At 41.1% G+C, this 23,833-nt stretch overlaps 1 protein-coding gene across 1 annotated transcript in view; it reads right to left on the bottom strand.

Annotated features, from left to right (window-relative positions):
- The window catches only part of FAM135B (family with sequence similarity 135 member B), a 151,503-nt gene that overhangs the window by 48,943 nt on the left and 78,727 nt on the right, over positions 1–23,833 (bottom strand). The window contains exon 6 of the mRNA XM_054191529.1: positions 13,636–13,762. Coding sequence (XP_054047504.1) covers positions 13,636–13,762 — 127 coding nt within the window. The remainder of the gene's footprint in view (positions 1–13,635; positions 13,763–23,833) is intronic.

The following is a 23,833-nucleotide window of genomic DNA, read 5'->3' as shown; positions in this document are numbered from 1 at the left end:
ATCTAGTTCCAACTCCCCTGCCATAGGCAGGGACACCTCCCACTAGATCAGGTCGCTCAGAGCCCCATCCAGCCTGGCCTTGAACACCTCCAGAGATGGGGCTTTCACCACCTCTCTGGGCAACCTGTTCCAGTGTCTCACCACCCTCATGGTGAAGAACTTCTTCCTAATGTCCACTCTGAATCGACCCATCTCTAGTTTTAATCCATTCCCTCTAGTCCTACCATTACCTGACATCCTAAAAAGTCCTTCCCTATCTTTCCTGCAGGCCCCCTTAAGATACTGGTAGGCCACTAGAAGGTCTCCTCGGAGCCTTATCTTCTCCAGACTGAACAACCCCAACTCTGTCTGTCCTCATAGGAGAGGTGCTCCAGCCCTCTGATCATCCTCGTGGCCCTTCTCTGGACACATTCCAGCACGTCCATATCCTTCTTGTAGTAGGGGCTCCAGAATTGGATGCAGTACTCCAGGTGGGGTCTCACAACAGTGGGGTACTTATGACCCTGGTGGTACACAAATTATGCACAAGTTAAACAAAGCAGTAAACTGAGTTAGAGAAATTTATTTGAATTGAAAGGTGAACTCATTTGTGCAGCTTATTGACTATTTATCAGAATTATATATAAGGTAAGCAGAGAGAAAAACAACACACTGGGTGACAAAGTGGGCATGAATCCTGATCTATGGATAAATTAGATGGAGACATAAGACTGGAGTCTTTCTTTGCAAGATGTATAATAAGAAATGGGAGGAGATGGATTGCTGGTTACTCCAAGAAGTAGTATTCTGTTTCTGTATCTCTTCTTTCATGACTGATGTAAGACTTACAAGTAGAAATAGAATTTGCTTCTCAGATATCATTGAGATGAGTGTGTTGTGTTTGACATTTGGCAGAAGGGAAGATTAAAAGGCAAAGACAGGGATCCTCCTGTCCAAATAAACGAATATATAAAGAACCAGGCAGAACAAAATGCAGAAAAGGCACTAACAAGATTATAAAAAAGCAAGTTCCGCTTAAATGAGGTGATGAATTTCCTCATTTCCAGTTCACATTTTGCAGAAGAGATCTTTATGAGTTTGATGCTGACCCAATGAAAATCTGAGGAACATTATTCAAGCATCATGCACTATAAAATATTTCCTTTTTTGGGGGAACTTAGAATTAAAAAAGGCTGGAAAAAAAAGCCACCAAACAACAAAAAAACCAAACCAACAAAACCCAGGAAGACAAAACAAGATTTCTGTGTATTACAGCATTTGTCTGTATTCCCTATCAAGCTAATGGCCCGAGCCTTTTCTTTAATCAAGACCCACTGCCATTAGCTGTGGGGAACCTATATCTACTGTCTTGCAACATGGCATGGTGACATCAAGAAACCAAGAAGGCTTGTGAATTATTTTAATAGAAAGAGTATAGGGACATGAGCCTCTTGGGATCTGTGATATGTTGTCATTCCTGCCTATGAACAGGAAGTTTGTAAATTGCACCATTTTCTTTTCAGACTATTTCTGTAGGTGGCCAAGACCACTTTGAAGCCTGTCATTCTACTCCCACTGGCTTGGCTTCTGAAATGACTTTTACAATAGGTATTATCTGAAAATAGCTTTCCAGTGGGTCATTTTAGTTCTTGATCACATAGAGTCTCATAGGAGAGAAGGGATATGGTGCCAACCAGGCCCACCCAAATCTATGTATTTGAGAACTTTGCCCAGAATTCAGTATGGAGATCTCTATAATCAGAGCAGTTGCTGCCTGCTGGCTAATTACCTTTGTCTTCACAAATGGAGATAAAAATTAGAACAATCATAACGTTATTTCTGATCTCTTCCTCAACTTGGTAAATTTAAACATTAGTAATGCTGTCAAACAATGGCTAAAGAGGAAATATTTAGTTATCATTTGGCAGTGACAAATTACTTCAACCTTTATGGGTTCATTTTTTTAAGCAGTCTGACATTTCGTTACTAAGGCAGATTTTTTATTTTATTGTTTCTTTCAGTCTGTTACACAGCCACGCTGCTACCAAGTAGGTTCCAATGAGTCATATGCAGGTGGGAAGAAATCATGTCTCTATTGATAGAACTATTATTTTTTTCTTATTATTTGCAGTTTTTCTTGCACATTCCCCTCTTTCTACTTGGTTCAAGTTTGACTTCTTATTTTTTCCCAAAGTTGTCAGCAAAATGTGCTGGTTTGTGTAGGATCTGTGAAACTGTATTGGGAAAGAAGTCCAACAAGTTTTGTGTTTTACAACTGATCATACTTAAGTATCAAATGTTCAATGAGGACATAGAAGTAAACAAAAAAAAGAAAACCCAAACCTAAACCCTGACAGCTTCAGAAATTGCATGCCTTGAGGAAAAAACTTCCTCAGATTGCCCAAATATTGGCTTATGCCACAGCGCTCACAGTTCCCATCCTTTCTGAACAAGGACTGTAGGAATGATTGTGTCATTTTGCACAATTATGGCAAACCCTACAAAGTTCCCAGAAGCAGCTTCTTGCAATGTGTTATACCAGCTATCTTGTGGTCAATAAAACTGGAGAAAAACTGGAAAACCAATCTTTTGTTGGTTCTAAATATGCTATTTTTCAGGTTACCTGAATTTTGGCCATTCTTCTATTGTGAAAAATAATCAATAGAAGATCTCTTGCAAGACCCTACTCCAAGGTTTGTTGTAAAACAAAGTAAGATAAATTGATTTTCATTCCCTTCCCAATTATTTTGCTGAAGATAAATTTGTATCTCAGAGAGCTCCATCACTCAGATAATTCAAGTTTTCAAAGTGGCCAAACGAGATCCATTGGCTTTTTCTCTTAGCAGTGTTTGAAAACTGGTTCTTTCTGGAGTATTACTTTATTTCAACAAATCACACCCCAGAATAATCATTTACAGTCCTGGTTACAGGCACCTTCCTTCTTGCAAACAATTATTCTGCACAAGAAATGCTCCGCTTCGGCCTAGGTGTTATATTGCTGTCTGTTTTCTCTGATGGGGGGGGATGTCTTTGCTGCCAGGAAACAGCTCAATGTCTAATGCTGTCATTATGCTGCATTCCTGAAGTCTTCGTTTATGACACTCTCAGGCAATGAATCATTTATAGCTCCTTGACATGCATGCAAACATATACCAATACACAAAGCCAATTATACAACAATGTACAGTCCTCTTTATCACTTGGGAAATCCACAATTTTTGTTTAACACTGAAACAGAAGCAATGGCTAAACAGAAACTTTCCTGGGTATGTTACTTCAAGGCAATTATATTAATTTGCTATAATTTACTGTAACAAAATGGGGAACTTTTGAATAGCTGGAGCTGTATAAATTTGCATAAGTATTACATTTTCATAGGTTCATTTTCCCAGCCCAGTAGTTACCTCCTGTATTATGCATAGTACATATAGCAGCCCTCAAGTAATTTATACTCGGAGACAATCAAATTTCATGAGCCATGAGTAGCTTAACATTTATTCTGCAGGCCATCATTTTATGGTTTTAAATAAAATACTTCTAGTGAGTTTAGTAGAGGAGAAAGAGGGTTTGACTGACAGCTCTGGAGAGTCGAACTGTATTTGTTTGACAAAAGAGACACAATATGTAGAGCAGAAACAGTGCTTTACCACCCCAAGGAACATGACTTAACACTGCTTTGGAGGTACTCTCCTGTCCTGTTCAGGCCTTCACCCTTGCTTCTCATCAGCCAACTCTTTCTACCAATGCAAGGTAGACCTAATTCCAACAGAGACGTTGCAGATTGCTTCAAGAACTAACAAAAACCTGTGAGACGACAAAGACTTTTCGTTTGAGTCATCAGAAAGCAGACATATAGTGCCTTCAATTGACTTTATGGTTTTCTCTCACACATGGAAAGAGTTTTGGAACACCCTGGGGGACCTTATTGCAGCCTTTCAATGCTGAAAGGGGGCTTATAAGAAAGATGGGGACAAAGCTTTTAGTAGGACCTGTAGCAGTAGGACAAGGGGTAATGGTTTTAAACTAAAAGAGGGGAGATTCAGACTAGATACAAGGAAGACACTTTTTATTCTGAGGCTCTGAGCAACCTGATCTAGTTGAAGATGTCCCTGCTCATTGCAGGGGTTTGGACTAGATGACTATCGTGGTTTAACACCAGGCAGTAATTAAACACCACGCAGCCACTTGCTCACTCACCCCACAGCAGAACAGGGAAGAGAATCAGAAAAGTGAGAAAACTCGTGGTTGGGTTGAGATAAGGTTGAGATAAGGACAGTGTAATAAGTAAAGTAAAAGCCACACATACAAGCAAAGCAAAACAAGAAATTCATTCACTGCTTCCATCAGCAAGCAGGAGTTCAGACATCTCCAGGAAAGCAGGGCTCCATCACGTGTAATGGTTACTTTGGAAGACAAAATGCCAGAACTCCGAACATTCCCCCCTTCCTTCTTCTTCCCCCAGTTTTACATGCTGAGCACGACGTCATGTGGTACGGAATATCCTTTTGGTCAGTTGGGGTCAGCTATCCCAGCTGTGTCCCTTCCCAGCTTCTTGGATGCTTCTTGTTGGCAGGCCAGTGTAAGAAGCTGAAAAGTCCTTGACTGCTTAGCAAATACTGAAATAACAGTGTGTTATCAAAATTATTCTCATCCTAAATCCAAAACACAGCACTATACCATCTGCTAGTAAGAAAATTAACTCTATCCCAGCCGAAACCAGGACAACGACCTTTAAATGTCCTTCCAACCCAAATTATTCTATGATTCTATGAACTTGACAATGAGGAAAAATGATGGGAATACACTGCTGACCTTATCTGACTTACTAGAAACCAGAGGCTACAGATGAATAGTACTGCAGCTACTCTACACTTCACGACACACCGAGCTATCCTGGGATCGTACAGTGACTGGCTGCATGGACAGGATCAACACACCACGTCCTATTCAAATACCGTACTATAAAGCTGGGAACAGCAGAGGTAAATGTTATTGTAAAACCAGACTGGCTGGAAGCTTGATTTCTCAAGTTTTATGCCAGTTGAAGAAGTAATATAAACTCATATGCATACTGTCCATGTCCAGCTTACCCTAGATAAATCTTTAGCCCCAGCTTCTCACCCGAATACTCTTATGTCTAACTGCTTGAATACTCATGCCTTTCTCAGTTATGCAAAGAGCTTCCTTGCAGCATTGCCTAATTCTGCTCAAAAATTATTTTTTTCCCACTCATCAAAACACTCGAGTACAGGCTCTGAACATGTGACTAAGTCAAATCAACTTTAGGGGAAGTTATTCTTGTACTGAAGAGCTTCCAAAATTATTCTTATCTTGCCATGAAGCTTCAAAAAATGCTTTATCTTTACTGGCTAAACTTCTGTCTAATGTTATTCACCTCTGACTAGCAATACTTTTGAGAATCATAACACACTGACCCATCTCTATTCTCCTAGCCCATTTTTTTCTGTTTGTCGGATTGCCGAAACTTGTTTGATCCTCAGAGAACTCATGAGATCATTGGAGCAGGGACAGTCGTTTGTGCACAAGCTGATGTTGTGGGGAGTGTGCTTCTAAGTGTTCCTCCCAAGCACTGCACCAAAACTTATAATTCATATTAGCTGTGAAACTGATTCTTGGGTCGTTATGACTAGCGTGATGGCTTTGAACAGAGGTACAGGCTCTTGTTGTCACTAGAAGATTTGTTTCCACAAAACAAGACAAAGTGTTTGGAAAAAGAGGGAATCTCTTTTCTCGTTCCCCAGTCCCTGAGCTGCTGTCTGGGACACTTGCCAATAGCAAAGAGTTAGCTTCCAGATGATGGATCTCGACTGTGCTGTTGTTGGCATCTGTGCTCCTGTTGAAAAGGCCATCAGCTTGGAAGCTATGAGACTTGATTAGGTCTCCTTTCAGGAACTCTCTCATCATCAGTCAGTGGGAATTATTGTAGTGTCCTTTAGGGCGTATGAAGACAATTTTTCAACAATGTACCACTGGGAAAAAATACCGAGAAGAAAGAAAAACTGGATCATAGAGCAGTCTATCAAAAGGTAGAGAGCAGCCAAGTCCATTTCCAGAAGTGAAGAGTAGAAAGGCCGTTCCTGCTGCTCGTGTGCTCCTTTTCAGGGAAGAAAGAAAGAAACATCTGCCTCAAGCCCCCTCCTATAAAATTCCTCAGAAATCAATGCTGAAATCTTTAGAAAGGGAAAACTTTCATTGAAAGAATGTCAGTCAAGTGAATGACCGTACAAACCACATCAGTGGATTTCAGCCCAAAGTGAGAAATCATGGTGATGGAAGTCAAATAAGTTCTTCAGTATATAACTGTAATAGTAGCTGTGAAAGAGAAATAAATGCTCTGCGCTCAGTCTGCCTTTTACCACTCTACTCACAATTACTCTAAATTAACCATAAAATACTTCTTTTCAGTTATACAAGTCTACGTGTGATTGACTTTTTCACAGTGGTATGCAGAGAAACAGGGAGATTTGTAAAAAGAATGCAGCAGGGAGATTTTTAAAGAGAATGCAGCAGTCTGATTCTTTCCAATACATAAGCATTGCAGAAAAATAGCAAAAAAAAAGTTATGAAAAGTGGAACTTTCTATGCAGTTTCTATTGATTTTCAAAAGGAACAAAATATCAGTCCAATACGAGCAATTGCTGAGGATTTTCTACAGAAGAAGACTCCATCACCTTCCTGTCTGGAGTCTCACAAGAATCTCCAGGTAATTTCTTGACATTTTAATTGAACACCCACAGTGAAAAGATTATAAAGCTTTTTCAACATCATATTTTAGGCCTAATTCCAAATTAATCTCAGTTTTGGACTCTACCATAATGCAGATCATTGCCTTGCTGTACCCTTCATATGCCAGATCAAAAAGTAAAAGAGCCACAGAAAAGAAATAAGCCAATGATTAAAGAAACCAGTTATTTTCACATTATTAGTTACCATGTTTTCTGCTACAGCTAGGAAATCATTTAGTCCTTTCTAAAGATCAGCCATTTATCTTCAGGCAACTGAAGATTAAAGACTTCATCAGTAATTATCACAAATGGTGCCCTGAACACACTGATTAAAGATACTTGTCATTATACCTTATAAAGAAGAGTATATCAGCTCTCTTACTATTTCAGAATAATCATGCGTTGGACATCTGCTGGAGTCCCAGTCGCAACTATTCACCATTTGCGTAAACAAGACACTGAAAGAATCCTGTTCCTTTAAAACCAGCCGTTACAAACACATGCATGAAAGATGTGCTTTCCATACCACTCTCACACCAAAGCAGAGAAGTGTGAGACAAAAAATAAAGCCGTTTCCATATAAAATTAACAATTCTGGGTGAAACTGATGTAAACGACGCTTATGCCGTCTGGATTAGTTATGTGGAATAATTATAAGTAAAAGCTCTTTTAAATACTGTTTTTTGGTGGGTTTTTTTGTTTATTTGGGGTTTTTTTAGGGTTTTTTTGTTGTTGTTTGTTTTGGTTTGTGTTTGTTTTTTTTTTAAATTTTATGTTTTTAAACGTTAAATAGTATATACCAGCTATCTTACATACTCCAGTCCTAAATTGGTAAAACCAGAATCTTAACTATGCCTTAAGTTTGTAAATAGTCAGGTATTGTTTGTGAAACATCTTCCTTGGTACACAGTTACAAAAAAGAAAAAAAAAAGAAATTTAAAAAATGCTTGGCAACTTCACATCCCTCTAGACACACCACATCCCTTTTTTCCTAGCAGGAGACAGAGAATGTCTGCTAGTTTCAAAGGGGAAAAAAGAGAAAAATACACATTGCCCTTCCTCTAAGAGGGAACAGCAGAGTTTTAGTCTTTTGCAAAGCTTTAATTCTTTTGCAATGCTAACACCCTTTTTTTGCCTTGCCTTGCTTTGCCTGACCTTCCCTCACCCGTACCTCTGTCCCTGAGCCTTCACCTTGTCCATCCCTTCCTTCCTCCCTCCCTCTGTCTCTCTTTCTCAGGCAATTTTGTTTTAGGGTCAGGACACAGCAGATGCCTTGGGGAAAAAAAAAGAAAAAAACAAAACAAAACAAAACAAAACAAAACAAAAAACCCCACAAAATCAAAACCTAAAAAGGCAATGGCAGTAAGTTAGAAAGATGGCTGCTGTGCCAAAAAATACCAAAAAAAAAAAAAAAAAAAAAAAGAGATAACAGTTATCTCTACATTAAGGTTCCTATGTCTGAAAAGGAATTAAGTTTGCAGCTGTGTATTCCTCTTCTCCCAGCTAACCTGGGATTTCAGGGCATATTACAATTCCCACAATGGAGCCTACACGGGGTATTCTCTGATGCACACCCTTCCTTTTTCAAGAGCTGAAAAAGTGAAGTATTGTGGCCAACGACCCATAACTATACAGAAGAAAAGATGAATAAAACACAGATGACTCCCACGTGAAATAAAATTGCAGGTTTGAATAATGTTTTGATGTTAGGCTGAAACAGCCTAGGTTTTTCATGTGTTGCTGAAAAGTCGAAAATATTAGCAAACCGTCTGTGGAAAAGAACTCTTATCATCAATGCAATTTTAATTGAATGACACTCCTAGTTCTTGTATTATGCCAGGCATAAACTTGATGTCTTTTGGGATAGGTACATCAATGCTAGATTGAAGAAGAACACTTCTTATCAAACACCAGTGCCTTATTAATGGGAAGTCATCTGATTAATCAATCTGATTACTTAGAAGTCAATTTATCTGCAGTGCAACTGCTATCCAAATGAAAATAAGATTACTGTGAGTACAGTTTATTAATAACCACCAGTATGTCATTGACTCAACTTGATTATAACACAGCAGGCATGTGATGCACAATATTACAAAGACATTAAAACAGTCTGACAACAGTGGATACAGAAGAGGTGTGTGGTACAGGGTAAGGCATAAAACTCCTGAAGTGTAAGTGACCATTCAATTTTCAGTTCTGCAAGGAAATTTTCTTTTTATTTTATTGTAGATGTAGGATCTGTAGATATTTTTCAGCGTCCAGCTCTTATGGCTGCTGAGATCGCCTGAAAGCATGAGTCAGTGTGACGTTCAGAAACAGACCTTGTAACATCCGAAACAACCCCTTGAACTTCCTCACAGGGAAAAGCAATTTAGCAGACCCAAAGGGGAATTCAGATGTCCCTGAGGGAAACCAGTCACAAATAGCTCATGAGTCTGTTTCACCCCACTAGATGTCCCAAGCCTGCAGCAGATATGATCCTATTTTGAACATACTGTTAATATACTGTGATATATATTCCCTGTGAGTATAGGTTATGGGCTGAAGAGAGCTTGAGAATGTTCTAGCACATTTTCTTATACTGCGGATTGTCCTCTACTAGGTTTTTGACCATAAAAGCATCTTCCTTCATATTTATCTGACAACAAAAAAATCTTAATAAGAAATATCTTTGTTGTCTTAATTGTGCTTGAAAGTAAAAGCATAGTATAGGTAGAGAGAAAATATTAGAGAGGGAGGGAAGGAGAAATAAAGAAAAGGAAGACCCCCTGTCTGCTGCGTAGAGTGGGAAGAAACTGGAAGACTTAAAAAAAAAAATCACCAAGGCTTAAATAGGATTATTATTATAACTATTCTGCTAAACCAGGATATGAGGAAACTGTCAGTGGTATTCAGAATTCACTTGGGGAGAGCTAGGGAAAATGCACGTGTACAGTCTAAAGCCGCTGGCATTTAATTAGTCGCTGCACTGAGAACTCAGAACTGCAGAATGAGGAGCCTTCAGGATCTGTCATTAAGCAGTGGCACCTCAGCAGCCCAAATGTAAAAGATTAGCTCAGGAAGTGGCAAGAGGAGCTGATGATTGATATGGACTTTCTTTAGAAATGAAGGCACTCACATTTTCAGTAAGGAAAAAGCCAATCAACTACATAAACTAGATGAGAACTTCCACAGACAATCTATGGGCCTAAAAATGAAAATTGTCTCTCTGATGGATCCATGTTTTATGAGGAAGAAAGAGGTAAAATGGGATGTATGACCTAGAGATGATATGTCAAGATAAGAGTCCTCTACTTTGCATTCAGGAGATGTCTGGAAAACATGACTTAGTAGTATTGACGTCACATTTCTTCACAATTCTGTCTTTCCTGAAGGCTTAACACTACTGTAAATAGAGCCACTACTGTACTGAAGTTACACGTTCAAATCTTGTCTGAACCATGTGTGGCGGGTTGACCTTGTCTGGCTGCCAGGTAGGGACCCACCAAGCTGCTCTATCACTCCCTTCTTCAACAGGACAGAGGGAGAAAAATACAACAAAAAGCTTGCAGGTCAAGATACGGATAGGGAGATCACTTATCAGTTACCATCATGGACAAAACATGGGGAAACTAATACTTAGGGAAATTAATTTAATTTATTACCAATTAAACAGAGCAAAATGAGAAATAAGAACAACTCTAAAAACACCTTCCTTCAGGGCACAGCCACCTGCTCCAGCGTGTGGTCCTCCATGGGCTGCAGTGGGACAACCTGCATCACCGTGGTCTTCACCACAGGCTGAAGGGGAAAATCTGCACTGGCACCTGGAGCACCTCCTCTCTTCCTTCTTCACTGACTTTGGTGCCTGCACTGTTGTTTCTCTCACAATTTCTCACTCTTCTTTCTCACAGCTGCTGCACAGCATTTTTTACCCTTTCTTAAATATGTTATCACAGAAGTGCTACGAACGCTGCTGATGGGCTCAGCTTTGGCCAGCGGTGAGTCCGTCTTGGAGCCAGCTGGAACTGGCTCTGTCAGACATGGGGGCAGCTTCCGGCGCCTTCTCACAGAAGCCAGTCCTGCTCCCATCCCCCTCTGCTACCAAAATCTTGCATCATAAACCAAATATACCACGCCACTAGCCCATCTACTCAGTATAACGAGAGCAAAGTTTACTTTTGTGAACCAGTCTGCTTTATGACTTTGTAGAAGTTATGCCAAACCTACGAAATTGAATAAATTGTGGAGGTAGTAAGTGCCTCAGACACAGCGAAACACTAATTGGCTGGGGCTTCAAGTCATACATCTCCTATACTTGAGGAAGAGGATGCAATAGGAATGATTTAGAGTTCCTGCCCGTTACAAGCTTCCACGCAAATAGAAGTATTCTGGAAAAATAATCTGTCTGCAACTATGGGGAAAAAAAGCTTTTTTTGCTTTACTCACAATAGGTGGACCTCAAATAAGGAAAGTCTCAATTGTCTGCAGTCTTACAGAGAACTGAATAATCAGGTTCAGTTCCCCAGAAAAGACTTCAGACAGAAGACGCAGAGGAGATGCATCTTAAGAGCTTAAGCCTGGCGACTTCTCAGATATGGAAAATACAGAAATGTACATGAAAAGTAGAAGGATCCAAATTCAGCTTTGCAGAGATGAAAATAAAACAAAAGGAAAAACAGGACAGACCAACATTAACTGTTTCACAGCATTTTACAACATAAAAAGGAACTAATCAAAATCGCTTTAAAATTCATTTTCTCATGTCCCGCTGCCCAGTGAAGCTCCGTCTGCCTTGTAAGACAGATATATTAATTGTTCTAGCCTAGATTTAGCCAGTTGCATCAAACTAGAGTATTTTACAAAGAAAAAAAAAAAGTGTTGTATATCTTGAGTTAAGGTATTCAACAGTAACTAATTTGGACTTGCAGTAGGCAAGGTCCAACGAAAAATATAAACAAAGTGAGTAGAAAAGCCTGCAGTTTTCATCTAATGTCCAGACAGTGATTACAAAATTCCCCAAACCTAGACATGTCTATAGTCCAGCTGAAGTTACATTTAACAAACGCATTCAAACAACCTGGAATGGAATCTTCAAATTTGTAAAGGGAAGTAAACTTGACCCAGTGCAAAGCATTGCAGCATTATAAGAAATAATATTACTCCTCTTCCTTCAGTTCCTTATGGCTTGATATAAACTCCCACACAAACCAGCAGTCAGTCACAAGGCCCTCACCTGGAGTTAGCTTTACTCCTACAGCAGTTTCTTTTCAAGCTCTGAATTCTTATTTTTCACATTAAACCAAGAGAAATAGTCTTTGCTCATTATCATGCATCATGGATAGCATATGCAAAAAGGACATCACTGTCTATTAAATTAAAATGCTCAGATCAAGAGCAGATGTCATGACATACAGAGGTTTCGGAAGCTAAGCAAATCCACCTCCATGCGGAGATGGAGTGTGCAGCATTATATTTACGATTGTTCGGTGTGTGACATTCTGATGACCTGCAGGGTAGCAGGGTGCTAAAGCCGGTTCATGATAAAGTGCTTTCATTTTGGTATTTAATAGGTCACCTGCTAGGATAATAATTATGCTGCCACTTAAAAAAAAAAAAAAAAAAAGGAAGAAGAAAAGCCTCTAATCAAAGAAGATTAGTCCACCAGGACAGGTAGAAAATAGAGTTTGAAGCTAAGGAAAACATTTGGGAAGGAAATAAGGTTTCCTAATCGCAACGGACTAAGATTTTTCTATGGAGAGTAAAAGGAAAAATGGGAGTGGAGAGCTAGCCTTTCCATTTGCCTTCTTACAATAGAGTTTTGTCCAGAGGATAATGAAAAGTAGGAACTGCTCTCCTAAGAAACCTCTCTCTTGTGTGATGTACAGAGGTATACAGAGATTAGTCTACAAAGACAAATGCTCAATCAGTTATTTAAATTTATATGTTGTGACTGTCCACCAGAGAGGCAGAGGTTGAGGTCAGTTTGTTTGCCAAAAGCATACAATGACCCAATGGTTCGGATAGCAGCCTCAGGCCAAATATTCTCTCAGCCCGAGTTAATTCCCTAGTAGTTCTTCTGCACAAGACGCTTTAGGCTAGCATATTTTTAATATTTATACAGAACAGAACACCTTCGACAAGAAAGGTTGGGGAAAGCTGAGGGCAGCATGTTAATCAGAACCTTTGAATCAGAGTTTCCAAACAATTTAATCTAATTCAATATTCTGGGTTGAGTTTCTAGATCTGAGGTAATATTTCTGACAAAAAACACTGCAAAGCTAACACTTAAAAAAAACCAAACCAAAACAAAACACAACAAAAAACCCAAACAAACAAACAAACAACAACAAAAAACAACAAAAAACCCAACCCCCAATTAATCATTATTTTCAAAACAAACAACTTTGTACTAAAAACTGCACAACAAGCTCTCCTCTTCACCAGTGGTAAGTAAGGCATACACCACCTGTGGGACCTGCCTTGAGTAAGGCAGCGTGTGTAACGCCCCGTCACCAACACACAATACTCATTACTCCAGACACAAACCCTTCCTTCAAAACATCCTTAACAATGACTCTAGTTCTCTGGCTGTAGAACATAAGACCTGAAAGCAAGGATCTTTTACTGAATAATTAATTTCACCTTACAGCAGACACCTGGTCAGGTGAATCCAGCCTCAAAAGTGTCACTGGCAATAAAGGTTATATCCAAACTTTTCTGAAACAGTTCATATAGGTGGGGGCTGAACACCTGGGAACTGTGTATCCAAGTCCTAGGTGGTTCATGGAGAAATGTTTGAAGGGTTCTTCTTCCAACAAAATCCCTCTACTAGCAACATAAACCAGGCACGTTCTTCACAGATAACGTGGACACTACACTCTGTGTGACCAAATGGAAGAAAGATATCATTGTTCATCCTCCTTACCTCTGAAGATGTGGGTTTGCAGTAACCAGCTCCAAACACTAGATTTTCTAATGACATACTGGACTGGTCTGGTCCTGCCTCCAGGTTTCCCTTACCAAGCCATGAACCTTTCCCTGGACGAGCAAAACTAAAAGAAGAAAAATTGAGAAGAAAAATAATTAGAGCAGTATTGTTACAGAACAGTAATTGTTGTCCCGGTGCTACTTCCTTCCTTATAAAATGTTTGCAGTTTTGGTTTTGATGGTGGTGGGTTTTATTTTTATTTATTTCAAGCTGACACTGTAAGTCCACACATTTCCCTTTCAAAATTAACATTGTCCAATATGCACTAGCTCAAAGGATGTGAATTGAATTTTCTTTCCTGGTATTCAGTCCAGTGCCTTGAGTGTTGTTTTTCACTCAGTTCTTTCTCGGTTGTCTTACAGATCTTCTTCCAGCATAACTTCTCAATAATACAACCTTTCCATCTGTCCACATAGATAATACTCTTATCTGACTTCTCATCAGGTTGCATCTTGATTGATGCAACATCTTTCTCTTTGGCTTTAACCATATCACCCTTCCTTGTTGAATTATGCACCATCTCTGTTCACTATAAATGTCCTTTATAGCTCATCCCAATCTTTTTAACAGATTCGAAGTTTATTTCCCATTTTTCACTGTCCCATAACATAAGCCTCCAGAACCAAAATGACAAGACTTCGGCCCAAAAACTGCACTTCCTTTTGCTGGGTGCACTCCATTCATTTGGGATGTGTTCTCCCATACTCATCTGCAACATGAATTCACTATTATCCAATTTCTTCCTGAAAAACCTGATAGAATTTAAGTTGGTTTAATGCTGAGGTCATTACCTCTCAGCGCTGACTATTAGGTCACAGTGTTCCCTTCTGACTGTACCTTTACGTCTCCTATCTTAGAGCATGAACCCATTAAGAGTGGAACGTCTTATTTGGAGTTTTCTCAGCATCAAGCGCACCAGAGTCCTGATGCACAGCTAGTGCTCTTACTCTGGATTAATCTGAGCAAATGTCTACATCCCAGTTAATGATGTAGGCTGCCTTTATATTCGCTGGAGGCGAACTGGCATTTCCAGGGTATGAGTCATCTCTTTCTGCAGTAGTGATATCAAATAGGTCAGACACATTTCGCCCTCGAAGTGCTTATTTCTTATTGTAGACTATAAAGAGAGGCCAGGACGACTGCCTCATAAACAACTTAATTTAGGTGAGATAAACCCCACTGTTAGTCCCTGTGATAACCTGTGCTTTACATAAACCTCATCAAGATTTCAAGAGAGAAATCAGGCTACTTGTGGTGAATACAATAAACTGAAGTACTGAATCTAAATGGTGATGCAAGCAACTGTGCTCTTAAAAAGCATGTAGGCAAAGGTGGAATTGAAATAATAAACTGCCAAGAAAAAAGAAAAACGCGTTTGCTGTTCATACTCAGTGCAGACATAATGCCACTGAGCTTGTGGTACAGCTTTCCAACTGGGATCACCATCCACAGGCACATGATGCCCATCCAGGCATCCCAAATTACATCATACCCAGGAGATCTGGTCTCCTTGAAACAACAAAAACTTACAAGGTGGGAAGGACAAAAAACCATTTTAAAACCGTAATGTGCCAGCAGGCACAAGGCAGTGCCATCCATTCTGCCAAAACTTTCCAGTCTGAGGATATTCCTCTATGTAGATGTGTATCATGAGGCCACATCAGCTCAGATCAGACATAATTCGTGGATATCTACACTTGATTCAGTTTTAAAGACAGATCAGAGTCCAGGCTGCTGTACAGAGACACACAACAAAAGAAAGGATGCTTATGCCAAGGATACAAGACAAAGGAGAGGTGCAGCAATACTTGTTATCACCCAAATAACTGGTGAGGCTCTGATGTGCAGGGATACTCAGTGATGTGTGCAACATCAGAAAAAGAATCTCAAGCAAAATTAGGAACTGGACCAGTTTCAGGAGGTTAACCACAAATCCCTGCCTCGCCTCTAAGTCAAAACTGTTGTTTGCTATGTATCACCTAGCATTCATATGCTGGCAAAAGGGACATCCCACAGAATCACAGAATGACAGGGGTTGGAAGGAACCTCTGGAGATCATCTAGTCCAACCCCCCTGCCAGAGCAGGGTCACCCAGAGCAGGTTGCACAGGAACATGTCGAGGCGGGTTTTCGATGTCTCCAGAGACGGAGACTTCACCACCTCTCTGGGCAGCCTGTGCCAGTGCTCTGCCACCCTCAAAGTAAAGAAGTTCCTCCTCATGTTTAGATGGAACTTCCTATGCTCAAGTTTGTGCCCGTTACCTCTTGTCCTGTCACTGGCCACCACCGAAGAAAGACTGGCCCCATCCTCCTGACACCCACCCTTTAAGTATTTATAAGTGTTGATAAGATCCCCTCTCAGTCTTCTTTTTTCCAGACTAAAAAGAGCCAAATCCCTCAGCCTTTCTTCGTAAGAGAGGTGTTCTGGTCCCCTTTGTAGCCCATCCCATAAAGGGGAGGATGGTGTAGAAGACCTTAGCATATATCTGGCCTTGCTTGTGTCTGTTTAAATTCATGCGATCCAAGAAACTTCCAGCTGGCTGCTTCTAAGCAGCATCAAGTCTTTCCATGTATTTCCTACGTGCAATGCTTAAGATAAAAATAAATAAATAAACTAAAGCAATTTCAAACAGCCGAGAGATAAGCGCTGCTCTGAATAATTTCAGCTGTTATTGGATGATGTTGTCTGCCCCGGTCTGCTGGAAAGGCTCAAGAAGCAGAAATAAAAAATGATTGCTGTGGTATCAGAGAGAGAAGCTTAAACAAATGTTGCCTGCAAACGAAAACCTCCTCATTTGAATATGAGCAAAGCTTTCAAAGGTTTTAAGGGGTAGAAAAGCACTTTTTAATGCCTCTTTTATTTATTTATCTTTTGCTTTTACAGCAGAGAAGGGATTTTAATCTGCTGGGTTTATGGAAATTGATTTCACATAGAACCATAAAACAAAAACCTTTTTTTGGGAAACCTGCCAAAATGTCATCAGTCTGTTGAGGGAAAGTTTAACTGGAAGGCTCACAAACTGTCGAGGTTCCCCTTATGCTTTCTGAAGTACATAATACTTGAAGACAATTTTTATTAGCAATAACAGGTTAACTTGCTATGTCAAATTCTGTTTTCTGTGTTTATTTTTTCCTGCATTCCTAAATATTGATGCAACCATGCTCATTTGTATGAATCTTGAAGCCTGGTTATTTACATGTCCATTTGGACTATCTATTTAGTACCATTGATTTAACATTAACATTTATATCTTCATCCTGTATGTTAACTTTAGTTTTTATTTGGAATCAGGATAAAAAAGGTCAAAAGAGGTATGTGTGCACATCCAAGAGAATGAACATGTGTGCAGAATTATTAATATTACCAGTGAAAGAAACAAATTATTTTTACTTTTATTTTTTGAGCTGTTTTTTTGGTGACCTTCTCTGTGAGATGCCATTATCCTTCAGAGGAGTCTCATAGTGCTAATAGCAGTCATTTATGGGCACATGCTGTAGTAAGCTGCCTTGAAAAGTCCATTTTTATTTTTTTTTCTGTGGTATAACCTGCAAGATACCAGCAATCAAAATTTAAGAACTTTCTGACTCAGAGGTTATGGTTAGGGAATTATTTCCAGCAGTCATGGTTACCTTCTGTGAATTTGTGTACGTGCCTTTTTGATTTATACTTTTGGCCTCTGTAACATCTTTTGGAATGAATCACATGTTATAGTATGTGCTGCACTTTCTGTTTGTTTTGAACCTGCTGTTGGAGAACTGAATGTGGCTCCTCTTAGTTCCTGTATGGCGCAAATTATTAAATAATCCTTCCCTGTTTTTTATCTTCTGTGGACAATTCTGTAACATAGAAAGGAGACGACAGTTCCCTGGCATAAGAAATGGTTTGGCCTTGATGTGTTATTGAAGTAATTCAGAATAAATGTTTTTTTGTTTTTTTTTTTTCCAGTTTAATAAAACATAGTATTACTCTCGAGATTAAACTGCCCCAAAATGAAATAAACTGTTTTAATTTTTCATTCACTTTTTTCAAGTGAATGAAAATTTTCAATACATTTTGGTTTTTTGGGTAAGCAAAACTTAATTTTGTCACAAATTGTAGTTTCCAGCAGAATGGGGCAAAAAAAAATTAACAGATTGGGATCTGAATCTTGTTTGGGAAAAAAAACCAAACTATTTTGCATTATATAAAATGGTCAAACTGTAAAAAACTGAAAAAACAAAACCCGACACAATCATCACATTTCTAATGACAAGAAATGATTAATTCTGTGACTAAACCAAGAGTGGAAGTTCAGGAAATGAACTTGCATCCCATTTAGGCCAGATCCTATGGAGAAATTACTTCTTTTTCTCTGAGTCCCTTATGCAGTAAATATTACTGATTTTAAAATGAAAAATATAAGTAAGACCCATAGAAATAACACACCTCAGAATCAAACCCTCACATCCTCCACTGACAGCACTGTTTGCATTTTACCAGGAACTTCTTTTTAACTCCCACAGATCAGGAAAGATGTAATGCACAACACTAATTTCCCTCAGTGTTTTAACTCAAAGCTTTAATATATATTTTTTGGCAAATTGATACTTATTTTTGAGAATTATATGTGGATATTTACAGATTGTGCTCATCTAGACATGCTTCTCTCTTCCACAAGGACTTTCACTAAGATTATAATACAATCAGTGACTGTAAACCATTCTGAGCTTCTTGGGTAAAACTGATAAGATTTATTAAAATAAAATTTGTAATGGAAACAGCTATCTATCCCTAGATCCCAAACAGAGCCAGGGCAGAATCTGGTTTGAAATCTCTAGTGATTTTGACTGCTTGAAAATGATGGTTCATTTGTCCTGAAATTAAACTTGGTTGCTATAAAATTTGAAAGCAGGTAAAGTCAGCTTGAGAGGTGGGCACATGCCAACCTCATGAAGTTCAAACAGGCCAAGTGCAAGGTCCTACACTTGGGTCATGTCAATCCCAGGCACAAATACAGGTTGGGGAGAGAATGGCTTGAGAGCAGCCCTGAGGAGAAAGACTTGGGGGTGCTGGTAGATGAGAAGCTGAACATGAGCCAACAACGTTCACTTTCAGCTCACAAGGTGAATTGCATCCTGGGTTGCATCAATCAACTGTGGACAGCAGATCGAGAAAGGTGATTCTGCCCCTCTACTCTGCTCTGGTGAGACCCCAGCTGGAGTACTATGTCCAGCTCTGGAGCCCTCAGCACAAGAAATACATGCACCTGTTGGAGTGGGTCCAGAGGAGAGCCACAAAGATGATCCGAGGGCTGGAGCACCTCTCCTATGAGGACAGGCTGAGAGAGTTGGGGGTGTTCAGCCTGGAGAAGAGAAGGCTCCGGGGAGACCTTATAGCGGCCTTCCAGTACCTGCAGGGGGCCTACAAGAAAGCTGGGGAGGGGCTGTTTGCAAGGGCATGTAGCGATAGGACGAGGGGCAATGGTTTTAAACTAGAGCAGGGCAGGTTTAGATTAGACATTAGGAAGACGTTCTTTACAATCAGGGTGGTGAGACACTGGAACAGGTTGCCCAGAGAGGTGGAGGAGGCCCCATCCCTGGAGACATTAAAGGCCAGGCTTGATGAGGCTCTGAGCAACCTGATCTAGTTAAAGACGTCCCTGCTGACTGCAGGGGGCTTGGACTAGATGACCTTTAATGGTCCCTTCCAACACAACACATTCTATGATTCTATGATTCAAGGTGCACAGGGTAGTACAGCGTGTGTATCACATACAGATGTATCAGTTGTGCTTTTGAGGAACAGGTGGATGCCTAGGAATAAAAGAATTTAAGTGAGATAAAATTGCTCAAGGATGGCCAGGGTTGACCTAATTCCTCAGTGCAGTGGAGCAGAGCAGAATTAGGTCAGGGCTGAAACCTTTAAATACCCTGTGTCCCTTTGATTTTGTTTCCTCTTCCCAGAGCGGAACAAACTCAAGGCACTGAAAAATTCAGTATCTGTGTCTTGGTTTCTCCACCTGCAAAATTTCTATTATGTTATTTCCCCATCTCAGATGCCACCAAAATTTCTTGTTTCTCATACAATGAATTGGATGTGGGCAATTAAGACTTCAATGTTAACAAGTAATATCCTGAAAGTCTACTTTGTTTTTTCACATATGTACAAAAGTGAGAAAGAGAATAGAAAGTTGAGGAGAATCCAGAAATCTGGGGAAATTAGACGCCTTTCTTGTGCAAACAAGAACAGTTTTGCTAGCTGCCTGTGATGAAGGATCTTGCTTATCTGCAGCAATTTCAAGCCTTTTTTTTTATTATTTTCCCTTAGTCGTTTGTTTTGCTTTGATTTGTTTTTTTTCAGACTGAAAATGTTGTTAGCTGAAGCTAGTAAGACTGCAGATGCTGTGGCCATCGAATGAGCTGGATTCTGCACAGCCCTTAGACAAAGCATGGCTTTGGGGAGACCAACCCATGCAAACAGTAGCAGTCTGGTGCTGAAACACAGCTTTACATTTCCAGAAAGCTTCCAGAAAGCTGAAATCACTGGATAAACTTTCAATAGAAGATCCTATTGTCCATGTTGCGTGACAGGAAATACAATGTATAGGGCATTGTTTTCAGTGTGGGAAACTATATGTGTGTGGGGAATAATGTATTTGGGTACTTGTTTCAGAGATTATTTATGAGTTGTATATTTATTTATAAACAGTAGCATATGCTAACTCCTCTCGGGAAGGAGGGGTGCAGAGGTCTATGGAATTAATGAAGCGGGTAACCATGTTTCTTGCTGTTTGCTGCCTAAATGAGTTCAATACAAGAAAGGCACTGAGCTTGCAGCATGCCTGAGACTAAGTAGACCTGTACACCATAGACACGGATGTATCCCTTTGGGAAAAATAGAAATATTGCTTGAAGCCTGAACTATGCTGGAGCAAAGTGTCCTTTCTAACAGCTGATGCTGGGCTAATAGAATCATAGAATCGTTTAGGTTGGAAAAGACCCTTGGGATCATCGAGTCCAACCACCAGCTCCACTCTGCAAAGTTCTCTCCTACACCATATCCCCTAACACCACATCTAAACGAGTCTTAAACCCATTCAGGGATGGTGACTCCACCACCTCCCTGGGCAGCCTGTTCCAGTGTCTGACCACTCTTTCTGGGAAGAATTTTTTCCTAATGTCCAGCCTAAACCTACCCTGCTGCAGCTTGAACCCATTCCCTCTTGTTCTATCGCTAATTACCTGTGAGAAGAGACCTGCACCAACCTCTCCACAATGTCCTTTCAAGTAGTTGTAGAGAGTGATGAGGTCTCCCCTCAGCCTCCTCTTCCTCAAACTAAACAGTCCCAGCTCCTTCAATCGCTCCTCATCAGATTTATTCTCCAGGCCCTTCACCAGCTTCATTGCCCTCCTCTGCACTCGCTCCAGCACCTCGAAATCTCTCTCATATTGAGGTGCCCAGAACTGGACACAAGACTCAAGGTGTGGCCTCAGCAGTGCTGAGTACAGGGGGACAATCACCTCCCTCCTTCTGCTGGTCACACTATGTCTAATACAAGCCAGGATGCCATTGGCCCTCTTGGCCACCTGGGCACACTGCTGGCTCATGTTCAGCCGTTTGTCAATTAGAACCCCCAGGTCCTTTTCTGCCAGGCAGCTCTCCAGCCACACTTCCCCAAGCCTGTAGCGATGCATTGGGTTGTTGTGGCCCAAGTGCAGGACCCGGCACTTGGCCTTGTTGAAGCCCATCGGTCCAATCTATCCAAGTCTCTGTAGAGCCTCCCTATCCTCATGTAGATCAACACTCCCGCTTAGCTTCGTGTCACCTGCAAACTTGCTGATGATACACTCTATGTCCTTATCAAGGTCATCAATAAAGATGTTAAACAGAAATGGTCCCAACACCAAGCCCTGAGGAACACCCCTTGTGACCGGCTGCCAGCTGGATTTAACTCCATCGACCACCACTCTTTGGGACCGCCCATCCAGCCAGTGCTTGTTCCAGCAGATCTTATGCTCATCCAGGCCACGAGCAGCCAGTTTTTCCATGAGAATTCTATGGGGAAGAGTGTCAAATGCTTTTCAAAAGTCTAGGTACACAATGTCCACAGCCTTTCCCTCATCCAATAATTGGGTCATCTTGTCATAGAAGGAGATCAGGTTCGTCAGGCAGGACCTGCCTTTCCTAAACCCATGCTGACTAGGCCTGATCCCCTGCTTGTCCATTATATGACTTGTAATGGCACTCAAGATGATCTGCTCCATGACCTTCCCTGCTACCGAGGTCAGACTGACAGGCCTATAGTTTCCCGGATCCTCCCTTCTGCCTTTCTTGTAGATGGGTGCTACATTTGCTACCCTCCAGTCCATTGGGACCTCCCCAGTTAGCCATGACTTCAGGTAGGTAATGGAAGGTGGCTTGGCGAGCACGTCTGCTAACTCTTTCAGCACTCTTGGATGTAACCCATCCGGTCCCATAGACTTGTGCGCATCCAAGTGGTGTAGCAGGTCACTGATCACTTCCTCTTTAATCGTGATGACCTCGTTCAGCATCCCCTCCCTGTCTCCTAGCTCACGAGGCTGGGTGCCCAGGGAACAGCTCGTTCCACTGCTAAAGACTGAGGCAAAGTAGGCATTGAGCACCTCAGCCTTTTCCTCATCCTTTGTGACTATGTTTCCCCCTGCATCCAGTAAGGGAGGGAGATTTTCCCTAATCCTCCTTTTGTTGTAAATCAATTTATAGAAACATTTTTTGTTATCCTTAACAGCTGTAGAGGTTGAGCTCTAGCTGCGCTTTGGCTCTCCTAATCTTATCCCTGCATAGCTTCTCTATATCCTTATAGTCTTCATGAGAGACCTGCCCCTTCTTCCAGAGGTCATAGACTCTCCTTTTGCTCTTGAGGTCCAGCCAAAGGTCCCTATTTAGCCAGGCCGGTCTCCTTCCCTGCCTACTTCTTTTTCGGCACACAGGGACAGCCTCCTCCTGTGCCTTTAAGACTTCTCTCTTGAAGTATGTCCAGCCTTCCTGGGCTCCTATATCCTTCAGGGCAGCCTCCCAAGGGATTTTGTCCAGCAGTCTTCTGAACAGGTCAAAGTTTGCCCTCCGGAAGTCTAAGGTGGCAGTTTTACTAACCCCTCTCCTTGTTTCCCCAGGAATCAGAAATTCGACCATCTCATGATCACTGTGCCCTAGATGGCCACCAACCTTCACTTCCCCCACAAGTTCTTCCCTGTTCACAAGAAGCAGGTCCAGGAGGGCACCTTCCCTCGTTGGCTCACTTACCAGCTGTGTGAGGAAGTTATCTTCCACGAATTCCAGGAACCTCCTGGATTGTTCCCTCTCTGCTGTGTTGTATTCCCAGCAGATATCCAGGAGGTTAAAGTCCCCCACAAGAACAACGGCAAGTGACCATGAGATTTTCCCCAGCTGCTTATAGAAAGCTTCATCCGCCTCACTGCTTTGGTTGGGAGGTCTATAGCAGACTCCCACAGCGATATCAGCTTTATCGGCCCTTAACCTAATCCAAGCACTCTCCACCCCATCATCAGTATACTTGATTTCCGAGCTCTCATAGCATTCTCTAACATACAGGGCCACTCCACAGCCTCTCCTTTCCTGTCTGTCCCTCCTGAAGAGCTTGTAGCCATCGATTGTGTCACTCCAGTCGTGTGAGGCATCCCGCCACATTTCCGTGATAGCCACTATGTCATAGTTTTCCTGGTGCATATAATAATAATAATGCATAATAACTGCTGGTTCCACTTGTGGACTGGACCAGTTGCAGAGCCAGTGAAAAGGAGCTAAGGGAGACGCCAATGCCTCAGGCCAGAAACCAAACTGTTATACACAAACCAGAAAACTGGAGTCCAAAAACCCTAACTCCGCCTCACCTTCCTCCTGCAATTATCTACTCACAGTTAGCCTCTGGAGCCTAGGTAAGAGAATAAAAAAAGGTATTTGAGCAGTTTGTGGAGGCTACTGCACTCAGCAGGGGAGTGCTCTAAAGCTTGAACATCATTCACTTTTTCTGCTTATCTTTTGACAGACTTTCTGGGATCATCTTCTGTCATCCTGGGTAAAACGAGGTCACCGGAGGCAAGCCCTTCGCTTTCCAAAGAGAACTGTCATTGCTGTGACGTTAGGAGAGACATGCCAG

This window comes from Rissa tridactyla, chromosome 2 (assembly GCF_028500815.1).
Source record: "Rissa tridactyla isolate bRisTri1 chromosome 2, bRisTri1.patW.cur.20221130, whole genome shotgun sequence".
Lineage (NCBI taxonomy): Eukaryota > Metazoa > Chordata > Aves > Charadriiformes > Laridae > Rissa > Rissa tridactyla.
The sequence above is the reverse complement of the archived record's forward strand: the minus strand, read 5'-3'. Positions and strand labels throughout refer to the sequence as shown.